The following is a 20,334-nucleotide window of genomic DNA, read 5'->3' as shown; positions in this document are numbered from 1 at the left end:
AGTTTCTCTCTGGCTCAGGGGCTGCCATCTGTTTCCTTGCATGCAAGGTGAGGTCACGCTGTTCTGAGCAAGGCCTGCTGATATCAAAGAGCCACTGTGCGTAGTGCTGCCTAGAAGACACACACACACACACACACACATCGGGAGCCAAGGTGGAAGAAGGTATACTAATATCCCATACATCTAAAAATACTGGATAGTAGTCTCTTTGTTCGCTAGAGGAATCCGTGGAGCGAGGCTAATCTTTGTGTGCTTGTCTATGTGTGTGTACAAGCGTATGATTGGACGGTAACCCGTTGGCTTCCAGACCACATTTAAGATGCCAGTAAGACACTGTCAAATACTTTGGCTTCTGTCTCCAACCCCCCCCCCCCCCCCCCCCCCCATCTCTGCCCCAGTGTCTGTGTCCCGTGGAGCAGCTAAGGGGTGTCCAGATGGCCGGGCCGCAGCCCAGCAGGGGGTCACCAGAGGGCACAAAGGTCTGACAGCAAGGGGTAACTGGACCCTTACTGGACACAACCCTTAAAGAGGAAATCAGGGTCAATGATGGATTGCACAATTTTACCTGATGGAAATGGCTCCAGAACAGTGGAACCCAGGTCTCCGGCATTCCATATGTCAATGTTCTAAGTTAACTCACTTAGGGTTTAGACAGCTCTGGTCACTTCCTTCTCATCCTTCCACTTCCTTCAGTTAATAACTCTGCAGGTTGCTAGTATTCAGTTTTTTGTTTGCTTTCATTATACTTGGGTGGGACATTAATCAACATATCTGTCTTTTTATAAAAAAAATCTTATTTAATTGCTGCATCATCAGGCATTAAAATAAGCTGTCTTACCCACATTTGAAAACAAACCCACGCTCCTGGTTAGCTCTCAACTGTCATAAATGTGATAGGGAAAGATGGTAGACCAGAAAATACCAATTTAGACTGAAGGGTTAAGGCTCCTCAGACAAATGTCTGTTCAACAAATCTTGCCCCAGCGGTGAATTTTAGAATGTGGCATCCTGTGTTGACATATTTTCTGCATCTGTCAAGATAAAGGCTTTTATCGTCATGGTGATCTGATCTTCCATAGATCACTTGGAACATATCAAGAGTTCTAGAAGCCCCTACAGTTGATTTGGCTCTGCAGGGTGACGAATCCGGAATGTTTGAACCTTTGTTTGAACATGCCCACAAGAGAGAATCTAACCTCACAATTGAGATGTCATCCTTTAACCCAGCCAATTAAGCACCTTCGCCAATGTCTTGTGGTCCTCCAGTGATTCATCTCGTTGTTGTGGTCACAAATAAAGGGATATATTATACAATAATGCACATATTTTGTCTCTGGTTCAGACACAATAAGAACATTTCTGAGCAATAGCCACACTCCATTGAATGTGTCTTATGAAAATTCTAGAATGTAGTTCTAGAATGTACTTCAACATTGCGTAGGACTCGACACACATCAAAACCAACAACTATCTATAGAGTTTTGGTTGAGCTCGCCTGTAGGGACCTTTGTAGTTCCTATGTTTGTCACAAGGGGGAAACCCTGGCTCAAATTTGACTCCAGCTCTCAATCCTCTGATAAATTACTACTTTTGGAATGACAGGGAAATCATCTAAAGTTATTGTAAATTCCCATAAACAGATTTTCAGAATGAACATTAAACTAAAAGTTAGTTATGTTGATGTACAGGTGCCATAACCATTTGTAACAGTCGTAGAACCCTCTGCAAAAGCAGGGATAACCCATTTTAGCTCTATGAGGTGCTGTAGGGAACCTTAAAAGGTTGTGTCTGACTTAAGGAACTGTTCCAGATGGAAAGTGTTCTTGTGTAAATGATTATAACAGCCTTCTTTTACAATGCAGGCCAACACTTGGAGTCTTGGCCTGGTCTAAGAGCTGCAAAACTTTTTATCCACATTTTGTTGTTACATCTGCTTCTGTTAGAGAGCAATTATTCCCCAGTGGATCAATAGTGTTACTCTAATCTATTCATTTCTACTCTACTCCAAATGAACTGCTGGAGAGTGCATCAACCAGCTGTGTGTGGATATGGAGGATATGTTACACTCACGCTGACGTACCCATGGAAACCAGAGTAAAAACACATGACTCAGCTCTCCTTCCTCTCTTCTTCAGAGCCGTGTGTGGGTTCTGCTGTTGAGCCAGCAGTTACACTCCTGCTGTTCAATCAAGGGGCACAGCATCTAGTAAAGACAGACACACACACAGGCATGCACACGCTACACACACACACACACAGGCATGCACACGCTACACACACACACACACACACACACACACAGGCATGCACACGCTACACACACACACACATGCATGCACACGCTACACACACACACACACAGGCATGCACACGCTACACACACACACACACAGGTTCTCATCCCGTGGCGTTTGAAGGAACCCGCTGGCCGCCTGGCGGCTGCAGCTGTTTCTACAGCTCCTCAGATGGGTTGGGTCTGGTTTTCATCGGGGTTTCACGCTTTCAGCTTTGAGGGAATCGCCTGAACAAAACACCAGAGATATCACAGGGCAGGTGCAGGCTAAAAGCTTCGCGGCCGAAGCAACATCTCTGAGACTGATGTTATGTGCAGTGAGATGGAACAGACACCGGTCCTAGTGGCTCCCTGAGTCCTGGGAAGCTTTTCCCAGTCTGACACCTGCGAGAGAGAGAGAGAGAGAGAGAGGGAGAGAGATACACCTCTGCAACAGTTACAGTTTTGTTTGAAGTTAACACGATACTACAACTGAGCAATATTTATTATCCTGCATAATTACTTATTCTCTGTGCATCTGGAGTCGTATGCGATTACACTCAGCAGTTCCACACTTGACCACCGCGAGGAGAACGTTTTCCCAAGCTCGCGCCTTTCCTGGCCATGCACGCGTCCAGCCGAGGGAAGGGAACGTCGAAACAGAGGAAGAGGGACTGAACAGGTGGTCACAAAACACAGCTAACAATGTCGTCCCGGGAGGAAAGGTGAACGATCTGTACGTCTGATATCTTTTAAAGACACGAAGCTGAAGAACCAAAGAAAAAAAAATTAATGTTCCTGCAGTCATTCAAAGGGATCCTTCATCCTTGGGTTAACTCCGACTCTGTGGAAGATATCGGATACTAAACCATGAAAGTGACTGTGTGTTTTGGAAGGACTAGGGTGGTTGTACCGTGCGGAGATGGGAATATTAAAGTGCATACCCTTATCCAGCAAGCTGTCATGCGATATAAAAAGGCCATTGCTAAGGTAAGACGCTGTCACTTTCTATTCCGCAGCTTTTGTTCCAACGTCAAAGGCGCTGGAAACAATGTTGCTATGCCTGGACGCTGCATTGCAATATGGCGCAAACTTATATTCAATGAGGAGAGCGGAGACTCTAGAAATCGTCAGATGCAACTGATTACCATTTCGCCAGATGAGAGTGAATAGGTTTTATTTGATTTTGATTGCATTTGTTAAAAATGTGAGCACATCGTCTTTCGAACTATGTTCGTTCCCCGGTTTATAGACCTACAAAAGTTCCTTGCGGACTTCCACCGTTCGTCTGCCAGGAAGGGATGTGGGGAAATGTTTACATTTTTTATCTACTTTCAGGGACAGAATGCTCAAGCATGGTTAATCTTGAAACCACCGTTGCAAGCATGCAGATTACATATTAGCGCACAGTCAGATTTAATTAGATCTGCTCCAGAAAGTTGCAAGCAGTGTTGATAGCATCGGCTAGCAATAGCACGCCTAGGACCGCACTCTAGGTTTTGAAGATGAGGGGGGAGTTGGAACACATTAAAAACAAAACGTCGAGTTTGGTGTATCCTATTTCAGTATGGTTTGATGTAGCTACTAATATCTTGTTTGCCGTATCTTTATATCGATTCGACATCAAATATCCCTTCTTTTGTTCGTCTGCTAATTAGCCTATTATGGCAGTCCCGTATAGTTTGCTTGCTAAGAGGCTACTAGTTAAGGAAGTAGGCTAACACAACCATTCAGTCGCTCAAAATTAGCTTACTATATGTGAAGCGAGTGCGGGAGTGGTTGCAAAGTGCAACTTCAGACGTTTTTGAATTATTTCCCACATTTGCCCCGTAGCTACTAAGCTTAAAAGCTAAAACAGAGTGTAAAAACTTGAAAGAAATCCTCTGCCCTCAGGCTTCCACAAGAGGCCCTGCAGGAGAGAGAAGGAACTGCAGCGTTGTTATAGACAACATTGATCGCAATATGCAGACTAACGGTGCCAGGAATTGGGTCACATGGCCGAATCATCATTAAACTTTAGTAGGAAACTGCCGGTTCAAGAAGCTTATAAATAATGCATGTTGCATACAACTTATGTTATGCGTATGGATGGATGGGGGCTAAGGTGTGTGTGTGTGTTTGTGACAAACACAAGGAGATGGAGAGGTTGCATCAGTATGGCTTTACAGTAGCCTAACAATACAATAACAAACCTGATTCTCTCCGATAGTTATCTTTGCATGTTACGTTGCATGTTTTAAAGGAACCATGAATAAGTAATGTGTTCCCAGCTATATGTGAAGGGCGTCCCTTTTGTTTAAACGAGGGTAACCTAGATGACAGCGCATGTCCTATGAATTATTCAATTCGGGGAGACAGTAATGTGTTGTAAGATGTTCCTACATTAAAAGGTAGAGGTATCAGGCCTGCAGTGTGTGTGTGTGTGTGTGTGTGTGTCGGTACCGTCCAAACAGTAGCAGTTCCCTGTCTCAAGTTAATCATATTTACTCATGTTAATACTCAGTTATAAGAATTACTGTTAATGGCAATTGTCTTTAAGCAGAAGATAAGCTACTGTGAGGTGTTCAACTCTCACATTAAATAGATGAAATAGCTTGATTCAGTTATACGTAGTCTGTCTTTTTGGTTGCAGAGAAGAAGAAGGTTGGCCCCTTTCACCTCACCTTTCCATAGAAGGAAACTTGTGTTTACACTTCATAGTTGGACCGTTAAAGTTGGTCCAGTTTCATGTCATGTTTCCATCAGGGATTATTTGTCTTATTTTTGTCCGTCCCATTGTGAGTTTCTGAAATCGTTGCGTCATTATCTAATCTTTACATAATCTAATGCGCAGGGTAAAACCGCTGACGCGTGCGATATCAGCGTACCTACTAAGCCAAACACTAGACCTGCTATCGGAGGTGGAGGAGGAGGAGGCCGAAAATGTGAAACACAGATGGTTCCTCCAGTGAAATGTGCCTCTTGTGATGGAAATGAGGGCCAGAATCAAACACTCATTATGTATTATGCCCAGTGCTTTGATAAAAAAAACAAAAAAAACATGGTTCCTTGTGAACCATGGTTCACCCACGGCAAAAAAATAAATAAATACAAATACAATACAAATAAATAAAAACTACCTCCATAAGAAACACACCCGGCCCTTCTGCCATCTTGTTTCTCCTCAGGAAAAAAAACCCTTTGACAAATCAGCCTTGTCACCAAGTCTTTTGGTTGCGCGGATGTTGTGTTAAGATCACAGCTTCTTTATAGGTCAACCAGACTTAATTGAGACCCAAATTTAGTTTGGGTGTTCCTCCTATGCTCCTTATGGGCCCTATTCCCCTGTCATTAGAGTGGAATGTGTTCCTCACAGCAGATCGCCTGGGCCCTGGTTGCCTCTCAACGCTACCACCAGAGAGACTAGTGAAGTGGAGGAGAGGCAAGATGCAGTGTTGACAGGATGACATTGAGGAAGAAAAAAGGACAAAAATGTAATGATAGGCATTCCTGCATGTGAAACCTTTTCACCTTTGTTGCATTCTATCTAAGGCTATGTGACTATGACATGGGTAATTATGGAATTTTTGCGTGTGAAACAATGGATGACATGGCACATTTCAAAGCCTACTGTGACCTCATAGTTACATCTGAAAAATGGAAATACGTTTTCTTACCGTTTTCCATGAAGATGAGATCCAGATCTGAGGTTGAAATATTATCTGATATCCTTGCTTTGGCCTGTCTGCACTGCCAGGTGGGCATGGATTTTGCATTTTTGCAAGAAAATGTGTTCATCCTATGCCAGACCAGAACAATCAATCACAGATTGTCACAGGATAATATAAGGGCAGTTGAGGTTAAGGATTTTTTTTTTCTTCTTCACGACACCTTTTACCTAAAGGATCTGATACACTTTTAACGGTGTTTCATGTGGTAAACTAACCTGAGATTGTGTTCTCTTCACTTGGAGGATGGACTGTGCTGTATTGAGATTTGGATGTGCCACGGATGTGCTTGTTTGTATTTCACGCCTGGAAATGAAAGCCAGGACCTTGTCCTCAGAATAACTGCCTGTTAAAAAAAAAAAAAAAAAAAAAAATGCTATACACAACTGGGCCTGAGTCACATGACCCAGTCACATGACGCAATCTCAGGAGACAGCTGGCCTCACACCTCCGCTGGATAAACTTCCTCGGGCGAGATCCCAGATTCATTGTGTCCATGTCCGTTACTCTCTGTCAGGAGCAGGGCAGCCATCTCTGGAAGACAATGGCAGCAGGTGTCCCCATCCCTTAGACGGTTACTGAATCCGTCACAGACCACCATAAAGAATACAGCTTGAAAGGAAATCGCAGGGTTAGGGTTAGATACACTGCCATCCTTATTATTCATGTTTGCAGACAGTGGATACATATGCTATCATCTTGAGCTTTTTATGCAAAGCAATATTACCATGTTCAAGCTTTGACAAGTCTTTCAAAACACAGCAATTTAATGGAAGGTTATTTACCACAGTGGTAGTTAGTGATTTGGCTGGGCTTGCCTCGAAATGCATTTTACACAAGACTGTTATGGTTGGTATACGACGGTAACGTAGCCTTCAGATGCGTTTGTGAGGATCTCAGGATAAGAATGTAGTTGCTAGAGTGATGTTGTGTAATGGATATAAACACAGCAGATTCTTGTGGTCACACCAGCCCCATGTTGTACTGTTCTGAAGAACTGTTCCCACAATTCAATACAACAGGCTTACTTGGTGCATTGTCAGCACATAGTTCGATAATTTCCTGCTGTTCCCATTGTGTTTCGTAGATCTTTTAAATGCATTCGATTTGGAAGCCTAGGGAACGTTGTTTCCATGTCACCAGGCCGCCTGTAGCTCCAAAATGGGTACAGCGCAGGTCTAGAAACTTGTGTGACGGTTCCCCTAGCTTGAGATTGTGCCCCACCGCATGGTGCTACTGTGCTAGCACTGAAGCATGACTTTGGCCCTGGGCAACTTGGCCTTCTGGTCTGAACAGTGTCACGACAGGACAATGAGCTATTGAGGATATTGGGTGGATCTCTGTTGTGCTTTTTTTTTCGAGAGAGAATGTTGATTGCAATAGCCAAAAGAGTTACATAATGTAATGTTAAACATATTTTGTTGGAAGAAAATAAAACCCTCCATAGCTTTACCCTGAGGCAAATTAACATGGCAAGATGTTGACTGTATTTATTGTTTTTTTCCCCTTCTATATTGAATTATGTTTTGCTAGATATGCTTGCTTTGAGGATCAGGTTTCGGCATCACCTGAATTACACGGCCCACTCCGAGCGATTTACCTGAGCGTAAGTCTTGTCACGTCTGGAGTGTTTTCAAACCATCGCTTTGTTAAATCGCCGTAGTTGGCGTGTGAATGAAAGCTCCACCTGTCCATGAGTGCTCCCTGAAGCGGTAAGAACAGGCCATGCAGCCATTAGTCGACTCTGAGCAGCTGTTGGTGGGTTTAGCTAATGGAGAGCATGCAGGGCCGCGATTCTGAACTGATGTGCTGGGAAGGAGGCAAGGCCGACTTCAGGATTGTGCAGTGAGACGCCATACCTCATGTTTTCAAATCAACATCTGGCTTTTAAGTGAGGAACAGTGTGTTAAATGTGTTCCGAACGCAGTCTGTCCAAAGCGTCCGTGTGGATGTACTCAATGATCACTGGTTTCCCTCCTCAACAGGCCCTCCCAAGAACAGCCCTCGTGAAGCTACGGATGAACTGTTCAAAGTTCAAGCGCTTTTTAATCCCTTCCCCAAACTGCGAAATCCGTCATTTCCTCTCACAAACAGCACAGTAACCCTAGAACTCCAACCATCATCAACTGCACAGCGCTTCAGAGAATCGCATCCTTCATAAAGGGCCTCAGAGGCACGTCCTAAACTCATTACCAGACTCCGGAGCCAAAGTTCTCTCTCTGAGGGAGTGGAACCTGGGAGGTTCTGCACCAGCAACCTGTTGGGGTCTCCAGTTAATGGGAGCCTAAATCATAACACTTCATGACAGAGTGCTTAAGTGGTTTACAGAGCGCTAGGCAAACAGATTACTTGTAACCCTGGCAGAGATCCAGTCATCTGAGTGTTGGCACCCCCCAACCATGCAAGCCTAATCCTGGCTACATATGGCGCTGCTTGGCCCATGAGATGGGTATTACAGGAAACAAAGTAGGCCGACGGCTTGTGCATCTCTTTGATTCATGCCCATTTCTGGATGATAGGTCACTGACACTTGGAAAATGTGCTGCATGAGGCTTGGATGTGTGTTTTGGGGGGGGACGCTTTTGAGGTGAAGTTGCGTTTTTTCCCCTCACTGGAGCTGTAGACCAGGTCGTCTTCCGTAAACGTAGGAAGCGGCTGAATGTAAACTGGTGGGGAGAGAGAGCGTTTATTTTCCCGAGCTTTTGTCCATTTCTTCACGCGAGGTTTTAACACATCTTTGTCCAGGCTTTTCTCCTGCACACTTGGGTTGCTCAGACTGGTGGTTTATTTATGAACGAGGCATTTTTACTGGCCTTCACAGAAGTGCGTTTGTGGAAAGTCCAGGGTGTGTTCCTCAAACTGGTGGTCTTTATGACTTGCCCTGGCAAACGTGAATGACGGGAAGATAGTATGGCCTTTGTGGAAGCACTTCTCAGTTCCAGATTATTTGGTTTCTCTGTAGAACTCAAAAAAAAAAAGTCCAGTAGAACTTGGAAAACAAAATGGACAAAAGCCTGATTTGAAACATGTATAACGTTTCCCTCAGGTTAACCACACAAAGCTGACCAGGTGGATATCAATCAGTATTCTACTAGAATTCACTATAAACACTGAATGGATTTCCTTTAGTGAAGGCTGTCTTGACTCAGACAGTAGTAGAGCCTATTCACTTTTTAACGATCTGGTCTGCTATGATTCCCCCAACCCCCCTCCCCCCGTTTCTGTTAAATCTGCGTTTTCTAAATGCCGAGTTCAAGACCCGTTCTTGGCGCCCGGAGTTTCATCTCCCCAAACCATGAATGTGGTCTTGTACCCAGAAGACAGACTCTCAAGTCGGCCCTGTTCAGGGCCAAACCCGGCTCGGGTCTCATCTGAACCCAACACTCTCTCTGAAATGTCAAGGACTATGTCTGTGTTTGTGTCACACGAGCACAGGGCCAGGATTGTCCCAGGAATGTCACTGAATAAACATCACTACTGCGTGAATGTGTACAGTTGGGCTCCACAGAGGCTGACGAAGGAATTCGATTTAAAGTGTTTCGCGTGGTCCTTACGGCGACTTCGTAGTTCGGCTGCTGCTGTCGTCTGCCACATGACAGATATCCTCTCGGCAGGGTTTGGTACTGTTCCACCGCAAAAAAACGATTGGTTACATTCCATTCAATGACTTTATTGTTATCAGTGTGGTGTGAAAACTAGAGTTTTAGTGATAGAAATATCCCGGACAATTTTCTTTTTTTTCCCCTGTAGGCTACAGAGCCCTCTACACACCTCAGAATTCATAAGACTTAACAACGGAATCCGCTTTTAGCTTCACAATGTGATAAATGAGTCTAAATTAATTATTGAGTCTCGACATGAATTTCGCTGCTTGTTATGGCTGATGAGCTTAGATTTCTATTTTGAGCTCGGGCCTGACCGAAGCTGTCTTTGACAGATGATCATTAGCCTGTTGGCAGGCACTCTGGAGGGGGAAAGTTCTCGGGTCTGGGGACCCTGGCAAGACGAGGCACACGGTAATCTTCCAGCCATAACGATCTGATCCCGGACTCACACGTCTGGGTTGTTTAGACAAGCACGTTGGTCTTTGACAGAGTGGTTTCTCAATGGGATTGTGAAACCATAACTCTAAAGATAATAAGCTGGGGAGAAGAAAATAATAAGCCTTTGATTTATAGCTTCTTTTTTTTTTAGGCATATTAGCTCGTCCTATCAGGACGTGTTCAAGTGGCTGGTGTGCTGTTGTCGGATCGTGCTCTGACTGGAAGGAAAAGGCCTAACATCTTGTGTCAGACTCTTGTATCCTAAATGAGTGCAATTCCCATCTTGTTGCTATGTCAAGCATGGCCCGCACGCTGTTCAACAGGAAAAGCAGCTTTGTGTCTGACCAACCGACGATGATGTAATGCTTTATGATCTTGCCATGCATCGTCTCGTGCTGACAACCATCCAGAAAGCCTTCTGGGATGTTCCGAGGAGAGAGTGTGGTTGTGCTGGTGCAAGTCCAGCCTTGCCCCCCCCCCCCCCTCTCTCGCTGGCAGAGACTTTATTTGTGTTGATCACGAACCGTGTTCGAGAAAAAGCTTTTCAGTATACCCACCCCCCCATCCCGTCTCATCGAAGCGGTGTTGATGAATGAGAGGAGCGTGTTGAGCGGCTGAACTCGGAACAGGTAAAAAGAGAGTCAGGCGCTCAACTCCCATTTCGATTTCCGAGGGACAACTTTCTTTTGAGCAACTGTTTTTCTTATCACCTACGAAAGAGGCAGAGGCGCACTTTTATTGCAGTTCATGTACCTCAGGGGCGATTCTAGGATCAGACCTTTAGGGGTGCTCAGCCCCCAATGAGAATGTGACATGAATACAGTGCCTTGGACAAGTGCTAAACCCCCTTGCTAATATAATCTCTAATTTCACTGGATAACAATTAATACATTTATATATTGTTCTGCAAAATATTGAATAATGAAAAAACTAAGGATGTACCTGAACTACCAGCATCAAATGATAATAAACAATTATACTTAAAAAAAAATATATATTTTTAGGGGTGCTGAGATGAAATGTAGGGGTGTTTGAGCACCCCTAAAAAGGGTCTAAAATTCCCACTGTTGTACCTGGTGCCTGTTTTGCGTTCCCCACCCCCTCCCCCTCCAAGTTGCGAGGCGAGCTAGCCCCGGTAGCGCAGGTTAGTAGCGCGGCTTGTGTTCAGGCGAGCCTCCCTCTAGTTGGCTCCGGAACAGTTTGGGTCTTGTGGAGTAGGAAGTTCTTCTGCCTGCCTGCTCCCCTGTCATTAGCATGCTGAGTCACCACCCAGGGAACTCATGAGGCCGGCAGCTGAGGAGGCAGGGGGCAGAGCGGAAACCACCAGAAGTGGCTGTTCCTACAACCCAAATGTCGACTCCTCACTTTGATTTTTTTTTCGGTGGTAAATGACTGCTGTTGTTGATGTTGTTGTTTTGCTGACATGGCAGTGTGTAAATGTATGTAGAGAACGGTTCTTGCAAGGATTGTTTGTGCATTTTCTGTTTCAGCTACTTTGGATTCCAGCCCCTCCCCATAACATGATCAGACTGGATAATGACCTGTGTGTGTGTGTGTGTGTGTGTGTGTGTGGGGTGTGTGGGGTGTGTGTGTTTTAGTTAGCTGTGTGTGTGTGTGTGTATGTTGATGAAGGAGGTTGACTGTGAAACTCAGCACCAATCTGTCTGTCATTTTAAAGAAGAGGGTGTTTCTTGGAGACAAGCAACCCATTTAGTACGGCGTGGTTAGAGTACTACCCTTTCACCTCAATCTCTCTCTCTGTCTGTCTCTCTGTCTATTTCACAAACCTTATTTTTCAATACCCCCCCCCCCCCATTGTTGTAGCCTAGTTGTTGATGAAAATTGACATCATAAAGTAGAACAGAGGACCGGATGGAACATTGGAAGATGTTCTGATTCCGCAGCTTTAGGGTCAATTGTCTGAACGTGCGATTCTTTACTCTAAACAACCTGGAGTTGTGTTTGGTTCAGGGTTTAGCTGCGGTGCAGAGATGCTTGGAAGGTGCACATTGATTTCTCATTGTGCCAAAGTGATTGAGCGCCGTCTGCTGCGGCGTAGCCGAGGTGCGCTTTGATTGAAACGACACTCAGACAGTCAGACCGAGTCCTTGAAAGCTCTTTGGCTTGAATGAATTATGCTTGTTAGTGGCAGAATAGACAGCTGTTGTGTCATGGAGGACGGCGTTCACCCTGAGCGGCTCTGCGTGTGTTCGCGAGCAGGAGAGGTTAACCACCAAGTCTCCTACCTTTTAACTCACTCCCTGCCGGGCATCCCATAATAGTCTAGCTAGCTTCAGACTGTCACAAAGAACCTTGAATCTATTCTCTCTTGTCCCCCCACCCAACTGCTTTGAACAAATGTGTACATTCCTCACATCACCACAAGTCTCTGTACACAGTTGACGGCTAAACATGTTGGGCTGATATTAGGTCCAACAGCCTTCCTAAAGAGTAGAACATCAAATTAGTTGATTGTCATCTGCAACAATGCTGTCAAACCATAGGCGTTGGCTGGTAGTTGTATAGCCCAGGGAAAGGTCCCTGTGTCAGCCAAGTGGTTTTGAACCCCCCCCCCCCCCCCCCCCCTCACCACCACACCAACCGCCACGAGTTGTCGTGTTGCCATACTTTGTTGCCATACTTTTCAGCGACGGTTATGTTACCCCCTGGGGCGCCTCGCCGCAGAACTCACTGTTGCGGAGTTTGTCGGAGTGGACTCGGTCATGAGTTCACACACACTCGATTGCGGATTTCACGGTAATTCATTTTCACTGGTAAGAGGGGAGGAGAAAAGAGGGGGAGGGAGGGGGGATGGAGGAGAGGAGACGAGAGGGTGATGGAGGAGAGGAAAGAGGGAGGGAGAGGACACGAGAGGGAGGTGGAGGAGAGGAGGGAGAGGAGACAAGGGGGATGGAGGAGTGGAGGGAGGGAGGGAGGGAGAGGGGAAGAGAGGGGGATGGAGGAGAGGAGGGAGGGGGGAGGGAGGGAGAGGGGAAGAGAGGGGGATGGAGGAGAGGAGGGAGGGTGGGAGAGGAGACGAGAGGGGGATGGAGGTGAGGGCAGAGGAAGGGAGAAGCTGAAGACCACAGACGGCAACTGGAGACGGAGAAGATGATTACTTCCACTTATGGAAAACAGACCTTGAAAGGAGTTCATCATACAACTGAAAAAGTGTGTGTGTGTGCACCAGTGTGACAAGACCACATCCTTATTTCACCACACTTTGGTGGTGTGACGGTGAGCCAGAAAGTCTCTCCTCTTCTGGCTCCGGGCTCCGGAACATTCATCACCCCTCCTCCCACCTTTACATATTTTCTCCTCCTCCTTTATTCCCCAATTCTATTTTAAATATATTCCCTCCCTCCCTCCCTCCCTCCCTCCCTCCCTCCCTCCCTCCCTCTCTCTCCCTCTCTCTCCCTCCCTCTCCCTCCCTCTCCCTCCCTCTCTCTCTCTCTCTCTCTCTCTCTCTCTCTCTCTCTCTCTCTCTCTCTCTCTCTCTCTCTCTCTCTCTCTCTCTCTCTCTCTCTCTCTCTCTCTCTCTCTCTCTCTCTCTCTCTCTCTCTCTCTCTCTCTCTCTCTCTCTCTCTCTCTCTCTCTCTCTCTCTCTCTCTCTCTCTCTCTCTCTCTCTCTCTCTCTCTCTCTCTCTCTCTCTCTCTCTCTCTCTCTCTCTCTCTCTCTCTCTCTCTCTCTCTCTCTCTCTCTCTCTCTCTCTCTCTCTCTCTCTCTCTCTCTCTCTCTCTCTCTCTCTCTCTCTCTCTCTCTCTCTCTCTCTCTCTCTCTCTCTCTCTCTCTCTCTCTCTCTCTCTCTTCCTTCTCATCTCCCTGTATCTGCCTGTCAACTGAACTTCAGATCTGTGCCACATTGTCTGGGCCTCCTGTATCTGATTTGGCAGGAAGGGGTCATGCTCATTGTACAGGGGCTTTGCTGGGGTTTGTGCCAGTGTTCCTGGCCTGTACCAGTACTGTAACAGTGTGTGCGTGCGTGCGTGTCCAGACCTGTGTGTGTGTGCGTGTCCAGACCTGTGTGTGTGTGCGTGTCCAGACCTGTGTGTGTGTACTCTCTACATGTCTCTCCTTGGTGTTGGCCTCTGGGCCCACCACACCTTATTGCTGTGATCCTCTGAGATTTAGAACAACAACATGTTTACCGTGCGTGTGTCTGAACGTTTGTGTGTGTATATTTGAACGTGTGTGTGTGTCCGGTCCTCCTTCCTGGCTCATGATGTGAGTGTGCAGGGTTGCAGTGAGGAGGTGTTCTGACTTGTCATCCCAGCTGCAGCAGCCTGGGCCTGTCGCATCAGAGCGTACTCTGCCAACTGTCACTAACTAGTCCTCTTTGTTTTGCATCTTCTAGTCAACACAAACCAAGCGTTTGTTTTGCGGAGTTGAGCTGTGTGATGATGTGAACTCCCGATCAGCTAAGCTGCAGTCGCTTTTCTTACCATCCTGAGCTTCAACGGGCACTGCTCTCGCCCAGAATCTGCAGGAGACGACTTTGACTTTGTTTTGAAACAAATCCTGTCTTGGGGCAAAGCTGTATCTGCTGGGGATCTGCCAGGGGTGGAGAGGGGGGGGGTGTCAGGGGTGGAGAGGGGGGGGGTGTCAGGGGTGGAGATGGGGGGGGGTGTCAGGGGTGGAGAGGGGGGGGGTGTCAGGGGTGGAGAGGGGGGGGGTGTCAGGGGTGGAGATGGGGGAGGGGGTGTGTCAGGGGTGGAGAGGGGGGTTTGCCAGGGGTGGAGAGGGGGGGGGTGTCAGGGGTGGAGAGGGGGGGGTGCCAGGGGTGGAGAGGGGGGCGGGGGTGTACCAGGGGTGGAGAGGGGGGGGGTGTCAGGGGTGGAGAGGGGGGGGGGGGTGTGCCAGGGTGGAGAGGGGGGGGGGGGTGTGCCAGGGGTGGAGAGGGGGGGGGGGGGTGCCAGGGGTGGAGAGGTGACCTTTGAGGTGTGAAGGATCAGGGAGGGATCAGAGGATGTGAAGGATCAGGGAGGGATCACCGAAGCCTGGCGTTTCTCTGAGGGAGGCATTGATTTTGGCATGACTCAACGCGTGAAAAAAAAAGTCGGACAGGGGAGGGGAAGCTAGCCGAGGTTTGTGTGTGTGTGTGTGTGTGTGTGACTCAACCAGATGATTAGTGACAAGCTTCTCTCTGGGTGACCTTTCAAGTACTGCAACAGTTTAAGGGGGAATGAGCTTTTGCATCTGCTCCAGTGTGTGTGTGTGTGTGTGTGTGTCACACTTTGTGCATCTCTTCCTGTGTGTGTGTGTGTCTTTGTGCCACTTGGTGTGTCCATCTGTGTGTTTGTGTCTCCCCCCTGCCTTCCTGTGTACCTTGACCTGTCTCTGTCCAATAAAGTCTGACAAAAAGTAAAGTATTCACTGTGTTTCTCTTGCCTGACAGTGTCTGTATCTGTGGTGTAGTACTGTATAAACAATTACCGTATCTTATCTGGCCTACTTTGCTTACATGGAAATCAGACATTCATGAACTCGGCCATGGTCTGATATTGAAGAACTGGTTTGATCTCCTTTTTCATCCCTGGTTCTGGTGTGCCCTCCTCCTTGCTTTGGGGGAGTGGTGCACTGTTGTAATCCAGCGCTGGATCTGTTCTCCCCCTCAAACCAAGTCAACAATGATGATGAGCTCATCAGATACAAGCCTGGAGCACGTCTGGCAGGCTTCTCTCTCTCTGTCTCTCTCTCTCTCTCTCTCTCTCTCTCTCTCTCTCTCTCTCTCTCTCTCTCTCTCTGTCTCTCTCTCTCTCTCTCTCTCTCTCTCTCTCTCTCTCTCTCTCTCTCTGTCTCTCTCTCTCTCTCTCTCTCTCTGTCTCTCTCTCTCTCTCTCTCTCTCTCTCTCTCTCTCTCTCTCTCTCTCTCTCTCTCTCTCTCTCTCTCTCTCTCTCTCTCTCTCTCTCTCTCTCTCTCTCTCTCTCTCTCTGTCTCTCTCTCCCTGTCTCTCTCTGTCTCTCTCTGTCTCTCTCTGTCTCACTCTCACTCTCTCTCTCTCTGTCTCTCTCTGTCTCTCTCTGTCTCTCTCTCTCTCTCATATTTATCACCCTTTACCTAATCCTCATAAATGACACCAGCTGCCTCTCTGCCCCTCAGAAACCACCTGGGGTAAAACACTTCCTCATAACACTCTGCCTCGCTCTCTCATTGGCTCGCAGCAGCCTCCAGGAACCTGGAGTGATGATGTCACACCAGTGTCCCCACCTCGACCACCGACCAGTAGAGCAGAGAGGAAGGATTTCAGATGATGATGTCACTGTTAGTTGGATGACGTCAGAAAACAACGGACCGCCTCCTCTCCTTTTCTGCTCCTCCTCTCCTTTTCTGCTCCTCCTCTCCTCTCCTTTTCTGCTCCTCGTTCTCCTCTTCTTCCCCTCCCCTCCCCTCCCCTCACAGTAAGCTGAGTTGCAGTGTTGCTGGTCTACATAGTATCAATAAGCTATGAGGAGGTGGAGATATGATACTATCTCTCTGGTGGAAGGTAACAGATGAGGGTCTCAGGTTGCAGTGTTTGTCCTCATTCAGAACCCCGGAACTGCAACACACACACACACACACACACACACAAATGTGCACTTCACACACATTTTGCCAGCATACCTATGCATACAGTCTCCTTCACTCACACCAGTAGGGACAGAGTGAAGGCAGTTGAGGCTCCAGTATCGTGTGTGTGAAAGAGAGAGAGGTGTGTGTGTGTGTGAGAGAGAGAGGAGCGCAGGTTGTGAGATGTGGAAGCATCACTTCACCCTGAAGAAGAGACTGGAGGTGGAGGCAGGCCAGGTACAGCAGGTAGGATGACCTGATATCTGGTGTCTCTGAGGGACCCAGGCTCCTGGCTGTGTGGATCTGCTGTGATGAGGACTGCTGTTGAAACACCTGACATGAGCCTGGTTGAGGTGAAGGCCAGGTGTTTTTGTGGTTGTAGCTTTGTGTGATGGTTGGTCTGTAGAATGTTTAAGAAGAAGTGGATTTTGAAGAAGTGGATTTTGGTTCTATAGAATCCTATATAGAACCCCTTTATAGAACACCTTTATAGAATCCTCTAAATAAACCTCTATAGAACCCCTCTATAGAATCAGCTATATAAATCTCTATAGAATCCTGTATAGAACACCTCTATAGACCATAGAACCCAGACTGCTCCTCTCCTACCAGTGCTCCAGTAGTTCTGTGTAGAACCCTGAATGACGACATTGCCTTGAGGCCACCCTCTTTCAGGTATTCTATAAATGATCCTATCTGCTTCCTCTGTCATAAAACATTCTGGTTGGTCCATTGTGGCCCAGCGCTGAGCCATGAGCTCTGAGCCATGAGCTCTGAGCCATGAGCTCTGAGCCATGAGCTCTGAGCCATGAGCTCTGAGCCCCGCTCCCTTCTAGCCTGCTCCTGGAGGCCAGTCTTGGGTGACACAACAACTACGATGGATCACGTTTCCTGCCCAACTCGACATGACTGGATGCCGGCGTGACAGAACCGCAGGAGAACGTCTTTCAAAGCTTCCCTCGCAGGCCTGAGCTTGCCTGGCTTCTCACAAGCCTGCAGACTAACTCCAGCCCTGCTGAATCGCTGTTATCTAAAGAGGCTAATGGCTATATCATTATTGATCTAGAATAGGCCTAATCCCATTGATGGAAGACTGGGTCTAAAGAATGAAAAGATTATGCTTGAGAGGGTTGGTGACATCAATGTAGGTTAATGTTCTGTTTAGACTTCCTCTTCATTCATTTTTGTTCATGGTTCTTTCGTCTTATCCACCTTTTGTGAAGTTTTGTTCCGGAAAATTCTTTTTGTATTGCCCCACCATCCTTGTAAAAAAATTTTTTTAAATTAAATTGTCAGTCAGGCTTGTGGCCAGTTGCCAGGTTTGGGGCTTGTTCTGGGCTGCCAACCCTCTTTTTGAGTTTGTGGTTGTCTGTCCTACTTAGGCTTGTTTTCAATCCCCTTATTTTACTCAGCGACTTGAAGGAAGCAGGTCAGGTGTAAAGCTGGGTTTCTGACAGCCGGTGTAACCATAGAAGGCTTACTGACCTGTGTCTCCAATATGCCCTTCTTAAGGGTTGGCCGCAAGCAAGAAATTCAACTTAACCCTAATTTCCCTTCTGTTCTCTATTGAATTCCCGGGGAACACCTCTTCATTAGAACGGAAACTTTGATCATTTGTCAAGAGGGACCTTTGAGTCTAGGACTTTGAATGCGTTTCTCGTTTTTGACACGGTTGACAGGTGGTTCTTAGAAAATTAGAGGACAAAAGGTAATCGCAGATTAAACACTGTTATTGTGTCTGTGTCAATAGTCATCACAACATCCTGTGACATTCCTTATGAGATGATTTCTCAGAAAGTTACACTTGGAAGGTTTTTGCCCGCACAATATCTTGTCGCTGTGTAGTTTTCACAGCACGCCTGTTTGATTGGATGCTGGATTTGATTTGATTGGATGCTGGATTTACTGTTATTTACTGTTAATGAACACCCGCTGATGGCCATGGTGTTAAAAGACTGGCTGTGATTGGTCAGTATTAAATCCTCACTAGGTTATTTGTGTGAGTAGGTGTAATGAAATGAACATCAATCATTTTGTCTGATAAAATTACTTAATTCGTGGACACTATCGGGATTGGATTTGGCATCCTATGTCTTTTTTTTTACGGAAACATCTAACATTTCTGGGCAAATGCAACTGAAATTCTGTATTTTTTCCACAATGTGGGTGGATAATATTGTTTCACTCTCTGTGGTAATGTTTCAGAGAGTTATTCTCACTGACAATAATTAGTTGGCTCACAGTCAGTTATAGCACAGCTTTAAGAGTGTTTTTAAGTGTTGAAATGGGCTATTAACATCTTTCGACTGGACACAATCTAAATGGTCAATTAGGAATGAGGTTAGGATTAGAGCGGGGGTGTGTTGCTATGTACCAGTCACTGTTCATAGTGACTTGTACTGAGGATAATTAATGGATGCTAGTGTATAAACACACACATGCACAGAGAGCGCTTTTATGCCTGGACATTTTAGGCCCCAAGGTGATTTACACAAGCTCTGTCACCCACATGTAGTATGAAGTCTCTCTGTCTCTGTCTCTGTCTCTGTCTCTCTCTCTCTCTCTCTCTCTCTCTCTCTCTCTCTCTCTCTCTCTCTCTCTCTCACACTATCTCTGTTTCTCTTTCTCTCACTATCTATACTTCACTCCCTCTCTACTTATCTCTCTCTCGTGATATTTCTCCTTCTCTCACTAACTGTCTCTCTCTCTCTCTCCCTCTCCGCCCGTTGTTCTCACATCCCGAGGGCGTGCGAGGTGAGAACAGGCCTCTGCTGCTCCCAGCGTGTGAAGTGGCAGTCTGGCCAGGGTCGTCCTCACTGGCCTGTCACTGATTTAACCAGGAATTGATTTTGGGCTGTCAGGTGTGTGTTAATCTTGATGTGTGTGTGTGTGGGGGGGGGGGGCGGGGGGTATTCAGTATATGTGTGTGTCTGTGACTCATCCACACCCCAGTGAAGGTCACGCTGCCTAGGTGTGAAGGGATGTTGTGTTCGTGCTGTACTGAGAGGTCCACCTGTGGCGTGGGTAAACTGATGAGTCCCTCACTGAGCCACACCAGGGTAGAGGCCCACCGCTCTCTCTCCCCTGGCAGAGCTGCACAGGCCTGGAGGGTTTCTGGGGCTTTCTAGTCCGGCACATGGAGGACTACCGTGTCCGGGTCCTCAGAGAAGATCTCTTCTTCTGTGCCGTAGCTCCCGGCCCGCTGAACGTCAGTCCGTCTCCGCAGTGTGAAAAGAATACAGATGTAACAAGAATGGACCCGCCATCTCTCGATCTGTAGACAACTGCTCTATGGCTCGTAGAGTCGTAGAGTAAGACATGGTCTTTGTTTAAAAACTTCTAGTTTTAGTGCTGCCTCCAAACCCCCCCCAAAAAAAATTATAACTAAATGTGCTGTAGACTACCAACCAACCAAATTAATGTGCTTTTTGTCCTCAAGAAGAAATTGGCAGAAGTCTGCCATATGTTCTGGTTCAGACGCAGGACACTCTGCTCTACGGAAGGTTCTGGCTCATTCAGCTACCAGCTCTATTATTAGAATCCACAATCCACCTTGGGCCACGTTAGTTAGGTTGATGTGATCAGATATCCCGACTCTGAATACTAACATTGTGTCAGACCCAGGTCAAGAAAGAACGTTCTGGACCACGGGAAACCAGCTTCTGCTGACCTGGCTGTTTCAGATGTGGCCCTCAGGGATGAGGAAAGATGGAGGGGTGGAGAGTTGGAAGGGGCCAGGGATGTAGAGAGAGGTCTGGGATG

At 46.9% G+C, this 20,334-nt stretch overlaps 1 protein-coding gene across 4 annotated transcripts in view; it reads left to right on the top strand.

Moving 5' to 3' along the window:
• Window positions 1-2,883: 2,883 nt before the first annotated feature.
• Window positions 2,884-20,334, top strand: part of pard3ab (par-3 family cell polarity regulator alpha, b) — a 141,092-nt gene continuing 123,641 nt past the window's right edge. For 3 of the 4 annotated variants that reach the window (XM_084706549.1, XM_084706546.1, XM_084706545.1), the window contains exon 1: window positions 2,884-3,262. In XM_084706549.1, the coding sequence (XP_084562675.1) occupies window positions 3,143-3,262 (120 nt within the window). In that variant the 5' untranslated portion in view covers window positions 2,884-3,142. The remainder of the gene's footprint in view (window positions 3,263-20,334) is intronic. The other variant, XM_084706547.1, reaches the window with a different exon arrangement.

This window comes from Hypomesus nipponensis, chromosome 10, assembly GCF_054491055.1.
Source record: "Hypomesus nipponensis isolate SF chromosome 10, ASM5449105v1, whole genome shotgun sequence".
Taxonomy (NCBI): domain Eukaryota; kingdom Metazoa; phylum Chordata; class Actinopteri; order Osmeriformes; family Osmeridae; genus Hypomesus; species Hypomesus nipponensis.
This window is presented reverse-complemented; position numbering and strand designations above follow the sequence as displayed.